Source organism: Nelumbo nucifera, chromosome 2, assembly GCF_055504915.1.
Source record: "Nelumbo nucifera cultivar China Antique chromosome 2, China Antique-T2T, whole genome shotgun sequence".
Classification (NCBI taxonomy): domain Eukaryota; kingdom Viridiplantae; phylum Streptophyta; class Magnoliopsida; order Proteales; family Nelumbonaceae; genus Nelumbo; species Nelumbo nucifera.
In genome coordinates this window covers 98,974,583-98,982,518 of record NC_142650.1, presented here as the reverse complement: position 1 = coordinate 98,982,518, position 7,936 = coordinate 98,974,583, and the positions used below count along the sequence as shown (strand labels likewise).

The following is a 7,936-nucleotide window of genomic DNA, read 5'->3' as shown; positions in this document are numbered from 1 at the left end:
ATGTCATATGGTGAATACACGTCATATATCAGTGCTCCTATCTAATATTTTTTTTTTCAAAAGATGCCTTAAAGCTGATATTTTCAAAGGATCATACCTTTGAATGACAATTATCGGTTATAACCCCAAATTTTAAAGCAAAATACAAAAGGGTACAAATTTTATATGAAATAGGAATACAAATCATAATTTCAAACAGATGCAAAATTGAATATCAAATTTTCAATCTAACTTGAATTTAGAGGTATAAATCGGGTCCTACTAGCACAATGGTCTGTAGATCGTACTAAACCCGGCAGGACTATACGAACTGTAAGTTTTAGGTTTATGGGCCGATACGGCACGACACGATAAGAGGGCCGCGGATTTACACAGAAAACTAACAGCGCCGAATGTTCATACAAATGGGCAAATCATGTTACATGTATAATTGTATATATGTCCATACGCCAGTAGGTTGATTCACCGGTTGGACCACCACGGGTGGCCACTGAACATGGCCGATTTGAAGATGATGAGAAACCGGAAAACCGCCATAAAGATTCGATGGGCCACTCGGGTTAAAGGTTGATTCCAGTTTGGCTACGAACATTCTAAGTTGGCCTTGGGTTGGGTGCGACGCAATTCAGCGACAGCGAGCAAGCGAGCAGCGATCGAGCGAGTCTGCTGGAGGCAAAGAGGGAGGATGTCTCTGGTTGATTATGCTTCTTCCTCAGAAGACGAGGCCGAAGTCAAAGAAGAGTTGACAGATCGACAGGACAGCCTTCTGCCTTCAGCTCCTGGTTCTCATAACCCGTAATTTTCTTCCTTCCCTCATTAATTTTCGCAGTGTTTCCCTTCTGATTCAGTTTGTGAAGCAAAGTAGAGAATTTGGATTCTGGCTTTTTCTTCTTCTTCTTCTTCTTCTTCTGGTCCTTATCTTTGTTTATTTTTTTTATTTTCTTTTGTAAAAAAACTTATGAAGACTCTGGGGCTTAGGGTTTTGATTGTTTTTTCTTCGGTTCGCTGGCTTCGATATTAGGCAAATATTTTCTGTTCATTTCGTATGCATTACTTGAATCAACGATGATACATGGATTAAAATGTGATGTAGGTAACTTTGCTTGGACTTGGTAGATTCTGAAGCTGGATTGCATGGTCTTTCCATAAACAGAGAGAAATGGGAAGGGTTAGAAGCGAGCATTCAGTTTCAATTGTATGGGTTTTGCAATTAGGGCATTCTGGCTAAAATAGAGTGGATGAAGAAGATTGGTGTAGAGATTGCATGTTAAGGCGAAGAAGAAGTTCTAATGACTAAATGGAGATAAAAACATAAGCTTAAATGCTCAAAATTAGATAAGGTGCAAACCAGTAATAGTGAAGACTGAAGAGTATCATATAGTAAAGAAAGAAAGGTCTCATGCTTACGTGAAAACCGTATTATGCATGAATGCATTTCATCACTGGAGCTACCTACTCGGCCCTTTGGCCTTACATATAAGACTTGATTTGAACATTTGAAGCGACAAAATGTTCATATCTGGAATTGCTGAGGAACATATTTGCGTTAGAGTGGAGTTTAGAGCTTTCCACTTCTTAGAAGTACCACCCGACTATAGAACTGGTTTAAGGATGCTCTACCCAGCCAGTCACTGCAATTATAAGCAAAATACTAGATTCAATTAGAGAGCAGTACAGTACTGCAATTTGCAGTTGAGGGGGGTACCCTATCTGGAACTCTACCTTGCTCGTGGCATTTTTTAAGAATAAGATGAACCAAAGTTTTTCGAAGCAGATAAAATTTCTGCTTAAATTGTAGGACGTATATCTTTCCAGTAAAGTAGCCGTATTTATATTACTTCCTTTCATAACTACTCCAGTTTCTGGAAGAATCAAAGAACTTCATATGAGATGCTGGATTACAACTGGAATTCTGGGCTGGGAGTCTGGAGATGCAGATTCCATAAGGTTAAGTTCTCCTCAATGGTGTAAGGATGATAAAGCAGATCAAATACCAATCTCTCGTCATTGAAGATAGCTCAGCTAGCACCATAATTTGTAGGCAAAACATGGGCAGAGAGGGTTTTTTGAATGAGATTAAAGAAATAACTACACTCTTTATCTTGTAATATATTGATCCATAGAACCTTAATGTAATTGCTGCTGGGATTTCCAGATAACGGGAAGAGAGGGTTTTTTGTATAACGATAACTCTCTCCCATGTGATTATTCTGTATGTTCATGTGAAATTAATAAATATATTTCAGCTTTGGAAGAACTGGAGATCATACCTAGCTTCCACACATTGAGAACCAGGGCTTTCATTGTTTACAACGAGTCCTAGAAAGCTGTGGGTCTTTTATGCACGATATGCAGTTAAATCGAGTTTAGTCAGATGAAAACCTAGTGCTTCACTGAATATTTTGTGTTTGCAGGGGCTTGATATCTTCATCATTTCAGAAGCTAGATGGTGCCTCAAATTTACCTGCACCTCCAATTGAGAAGCTTCCAGATGCTTCACTCCTTCTCAATTCACCTATTTTCTCATCTCATCAAATAAGTGGCAGTGACCACACATCTAGGGTTGCAGCTGCAATGGCGGAAAGTGCATCAAGAAAGAGAGAATCAAATGGACCTGCTTCCTCATATCCCCGGAGTAAAATTCCTAGAGGGAACCTGCGTTACTCAAAAAGTGTGCCAGACACTGTAGGTGGGCTTCTAGTCCCACCACAACTTCATGGAAGGTTAGCTTTTACTTGCATGAATTCCATAAAATGGAGTTAGGTAGACTTCACAATATGTAGTCAAATTTCTTACTTTGTCCAGCCAAACATGAGCTTGCTAAGTGTCCAATATGAAAGAAAACATAAAATATGAACAAGTACACATGAATAATTGACTTTTAGGCTGTTTGATTGCATGTAAAATGAATAATTTCCTTGGAACCATTGCAAGGATAAGAAGGAATCTTCAAGGAACCATCACCCTGGCTTTCAATATCCTATTGAGTATCATTTTCCAAGGAAATTGGTAAAAAAAAAAAAGACAAGGCAAAAACAACAAGCGCATCACAAATCTCTCCAAGCTTTACATCAACAAAGCGTACTTGCTGTACACATCTCAACTTTCATGATGTTGGATCTATCAACAATGCAATTAGACCTGGCAATTGGGTTGGGTGGGTCGGGTTCGGGTTGGGTCAAGGTACTTTGGGTTGATTTTGGGTCGGGTTGATTACGGGTTGGGTTGTCAAATGCTAGACCCTAACCGTAAATGTTCGGGTTAGGGTTGACCCACGGGTCAATTCGGGTCACCCCAAAAAATAATTGAAATTTAAAAAAATAAAGAAAAATTACATGAAAATGTCAAAATTAAAAGAATTAACCTTAAAATTCCAAATATAAAATAAAAAACTTGAATATTTAACAATTTAAAGAGTAAACAATAAAAAGTAAAGACTAAATAGAAAAAATTAAAGAGTGGAAACTTCTAACAATGCATAAATAATCCCAATTAAACTTGACAATCGGGTCAACGGGTTGACCCATGACCCAACCCAATTTTTTCGGGTCAGGTCGGGTTGGATTCACAGGTTGGGTCAACTTTTTGCCAGGTCTAAATGCAGTCATCTGTAGGAATCCATCTCAAAATTATAATGTAGGAACCAAAGAAGTCTTATCTCATTTGCATGTGATAGTTTCCATGGACATCTTCCAAACATAAAATAACACAATCAATTTCAACAAGAAAAAATGAGGTTCAGCTTAGGTAGACCACTAAAACTTAGAAGAAGAACAATTATCTCTACCTCTACAGAGTTGGTCTAACCTGTTGGACTACCTAAAACCCAAATGATATATTCCACCCTATCTGAAATATAGCTGATAGCCCCCAACCATAGAAACGGAGGGTTCACAAGAAGCTTCCATTGAACCTCAAATGGGCCTCCTGTATAAACAGGTTTCCAATAAGAAGCCGGACCATCAGGGGTTGGTGAAGCCTTAAAAACAACTGAAAGCTTCCTTAGAACTCTTTCATAAATGGTTTGGGTAGAGGAAGCCCTCCTTACTGGTGGGTGAGTGGGTGTCATTATTTATGAGAAAGAGAGAGAGAGATAGGGGGGGTTATGTTTTCAATAGAAGGCACTTTGTTTCTTTTTTTTTTCCACATACCACAAGGTTAAACGGTTTGGATAGAGGAAGCCTTCCTTACTGGGGGATGTTTTCAATAGAAGGCATTTCACACCACAATGTTAAGAAGGAATATTCTTAACACCACAATGTTAAGAGGATATTTTTTTTTTGAAAGGTAAATAAGTTTTTAAGAAAAGTTGGGATAGGTGTGGGGAAGGTGAACGTGTGAACCAATCCCAAGCCAATGAAGAACTACACAACTTTACCAATTGAACAAACCAAACCTCCGATGGAATTACCATTTTGCCTTAACAAGGATAATTTTGTGCAAAGTATCTGTCACTGGTATAACATGACACCCTTGTTTACCCAATCAAGCTATCAGTTTTCAGCCCTTTGTCTCCATTTGCTGTTTTCCTTTTTGTGTTTCTTTTTTTTTTCCTATTAATGACCTAAGAAATTTTGTTGATGTAAATAAAATAGTTCTATTTACAATAGGATCCTTTGTTGAGCTTGCAGTAGCTAATCTGACCAGCCCATACTTTTCACTTTTTCAGTTTGCGTACAATATTAATTGATTGCACCCCAAAACAAATGATCTCTGTTTACCCCTTGTTTTGCTAGGAAATCAGCCAGGATCTAAGCACCAATTCAAAGGATACCACCCTAACCCTTCCCAATTGCTTTATCTCCCTCAATGTATGTTAATACTGCCATGTTCCTCGATCTTCATCAAGCAGCCATCCTTTATTACTTTGGAGGCCCCTTCCAACACTGTTTCTTAGTTGCTTTAGTATGCCCAACTGCAGCCCTTGTAAAATAGCAAGTAATGTTGGCTCTTAAATCCCATAGGTCCTAAGTATTCTGCTAGTGTACACCTATAATGGTTTCTGAAGACCCTTCTATACCTGAATTACCTGGATACCCATGCTGCACCCATCAAAGTTCAGCTTTGTCTTCATTTTGATGTTGGTTTTTTCTCAGAGGCTTTCTTGTGTGGAAAAAAGGATAATAATAATATGTATTGCTTTTGCAAAGCATGCCTTCTATTAGCATTTTGACATCCCTGTCCATTATAAGGTGTTGTTTGCCTTTTAAAAGTGGAGGAGAGCCTATGACATTTTACTTATATGAGTCATTAGATGTTGTTGGTAATCATCTGCATAATTTGTCTTATTTTCAATTGTCAACTAGATAAATATATTCTGTAATTAACCAGTCCTAGTCTAATCTTCATTGCGTGCACACAAAACAAAACTAACCTTGCATTGAGTATGGTCAGGTGCCTAGAAACATGGTTCAAAGTATCAATACACCCAATATGCACAAACATGCATATTGGGTGCTTCGATACTATCAAGAACTTTTTTTTAAATTTTTTTAATTTCAGATTTTCACAAGGGGGCAGTTTAACCATTATTCAACATTTAAAAATGGGAGATTCTGGAAAAGCCTTAAAAAAGTCATATTGGTGACCTCCTGATCATAGTTTTCAAGGTGCCAAGGCGAGGCTAGGCGGCAGGGGGCGCCTTGTTGCCTAGGCGGGCACCTAGGATGCCTAGGCGATGGATTTTTTTTTTTATGTAGAAAACATAGATCCTAGGGTAGTTCCCTAGGTACCATAACCATATTTCCTTAAGAATTATTCATAATTTTCATAAGAAAAGTATAGAGTTCATGTTAAAGTATGTAAAAACAACATATTCATGAGAAGAAAAAGAAGGAAAAGAAAATTCAAAAAACATTGGGGCTGAACCCTTATTTTTGTTATAGGAAAAGAAGAAAAGAAAATGTGTTGATTAGAAAGTATGTAGTAGAAAATGTGTTGATTAGACAATTTTAAGTTCTTCAGGTTTTAAAGTCTTTGGGGGTTTAATATAGCATTTAGCAATGTTTATATTGATTAAACCTTAACAAATAAGAAAATAATAAAAAGAAATTAGTATACAAACACACAAAATGAATATTTTAGTTTAATAGTGCCTATTTTATAATTATAATGTCAAAAAATAAAGAATAAAAAAGTATTTTATAATACATAGTACAAAACTGTTTGGTGATTAGGCAAGGCTTAAAGGGTGCCTTGTCGCCTAGTCGGCTTGACAACTATGCTCCTGATATGATATGATACGCCTGATATGGGGCATAACATATTGAAAAAGGGATTTTTTTTTAAGTTGATTGATTGAGGCTTGATTTCTGCTTGAGTTTCTAGTTCTTACATTTGCTAATTTTTACATTTTGCTAATCGGTCAAAATCTAGGTAATTTCTTTTGCAGCAATCAGATTTTGTTCTTTCAAAATCTCTATAAGATATTTCTGAAGTAAAGAGATACGATACCTGATGATGTTGGGTTGGGCTTTTGGCAGGAGCAACACTGTAACAGAAGACATTGGCAAGCTGTTTGTAAAAAGACATCCCGAGTCCACCTCTCTCTAGTTCTCTAGAATCAAGATTCACTGGCATTTGCTGAGATGTGATATTTACTGTTATCATCTGGAACTAACACCCAACAAGCATCTTGTTCAGAAAAAAAGTCTTGAATTTGTAAAATATGTTCGTTTATATTTTTTTCTCAGTTAACAACTTTTCAGTTGTTTTGGGATCTTTGGCGACAAAATAGAAAATGAAATCAGCCCATTTTTCTGTTCATAACATTTGATACAGCGTGGGGAGCTTGGGTGCTTTTGTTTTTGGGTCATGGAAGCTCAGTAATTTACAAAGCTAGTTTGGTTACCAAACTTTGGGAATGGTGGTTACTCATCGCAAATGACGAAAATGTCTCACTCCATGTTGCTCCAAACTTGAAAATGGCTCAGACCGTGTGTGATTGGGTATATTCGTGGCCCTATTTCTCTGGTAGGTGGAAGCCAATAAACATGACGCCAACGGTCGGGTCTCTGAAGGCCTGAGGAGGGATGGGTTGGGGAAGATAGAAAAGTGGCCGGACCCCTGTATGGGCTGTATTACACTATTATGTACCCTCCAAAGAGGGATCGGGCTGCTGTAGTTCCTGTTAGGTAAGGTTCAAAATATCAATATGCCGGTAGAGGTGCATTGGGCGTTTCGATATTTGTATTTTTATTTTATTTTATTTTTAAAACTGATTCAGGGGAATCGGTTTAGGATCCCTTCACCCACTGTAGGGGCGTATCGGAAGGGTCCCGGAATGATATGTATCGGCCGATACAGGCCAATATGTAATGATATTTTGAACCTTAGTTCTAGGTCTGTAATTTGAGGAAGACAGAGATATTTTGAATTTGAGACTGATAACCTCTTTTGAATGGAAATGAATTTATATGAAATAGTTTATAGAATCTTCTTATAACCAGGTGGCAACTATCAACCACTAGTTTCTGTACTTCTGTATAACTGCTTGATAATCTGGGTTGGTCATCGGGCTAGATTGATTAAGTAGATTCTGGCTCAAGATGGGTTAAACTGGGTTTGGCGGTTTGCATGTCTAATGCTCACAGTAGGTATACTCGCAAATTGCAATGCCTCCTTCAGAGTTTAGAACATGCTTGGATGAATGCTAAGACTGAGATGCTTTGAACACTGACGCTATTGAATGCGTCGTATCAATATTTTAAACCTTGACGGTACTTGAATCAAGTAAAATATTAAGTATAAAAACTGTTGCTCAATAATACTTAGTATGTGTTTGGTTCCATTTACGTTTTTTCATTCAATATTTGTATTTTATTTGTTGATAAAATCGAGAAAGGTAATAATTATAATTGTTTATAATAATTAGATGCTACTAGGCACTACATCAGTGTAACAGTGAAAGAACGCATAACCATTTGTGGAAGCTTTA

General features: G+C 37.4%; 1 protein-coding gene across 2 annotated transcripts; it reads left to right on the top strand.

Annotated features, from left to right (window-relative positions):
• The first annotated feature begins 562 nt into the window (after window positions 1-562).
• Window positions 563-7,406, top strand: LOC104606274 (uncharacterized). Of its 2 annotated transcripts, none has more exons than XM_019199276.2 (3): window positions 563-795; window positions 2,415-2,723; window positions 6,392-7,406. In XM_019199276.2, the coding sequence occupies exons 1-3, from the start codon at window positions 686-688 to the stop codon at window positions 6,438-6,440; spliced, it is 468 nt and encodes a 155-aa protein (XP_019054821.1). In that variant the 5' UTR covers window positions 563-685; the 3' UTR covers window positions 6,441-7,406. The 2 variants fall into 2 exon arrangements, with proteins under 2 accessions (XP_019054821.1, XP_010269678.1); XM_010271376.3 differs by having other exon boundaries at window positions 568-795; window positions 6,483-7,406.
• The last annotated feature ends 530 nt before the right edge of the window (window positions 7,407-7,936 follow it).

Bases quoted from the DNA above. Each gene is read 5' to 3' on its own strand.
- LOC104606274 (XM_010271376.3), top strand. From the start codon at position 686: ATGTCTCTGGTTGATTATGCTTCTTCCTCAGAAGACGAGGCCGAAGTC. The intron at 796-2,414 runs GTAATTTTCTTC...TTGTGTTTGCAG, and splicing joins GCTCCTGGTTCTCATAACCC to GGGCTTGATATCTTCATCAT. The intron at 2,724-6,482 runs GTTAGCTTTTAC...GGCTTTTGGCAG, and splicing joins CCACCACAACTTCATGGAAG to GAGCAACACTGTAACAGAAG.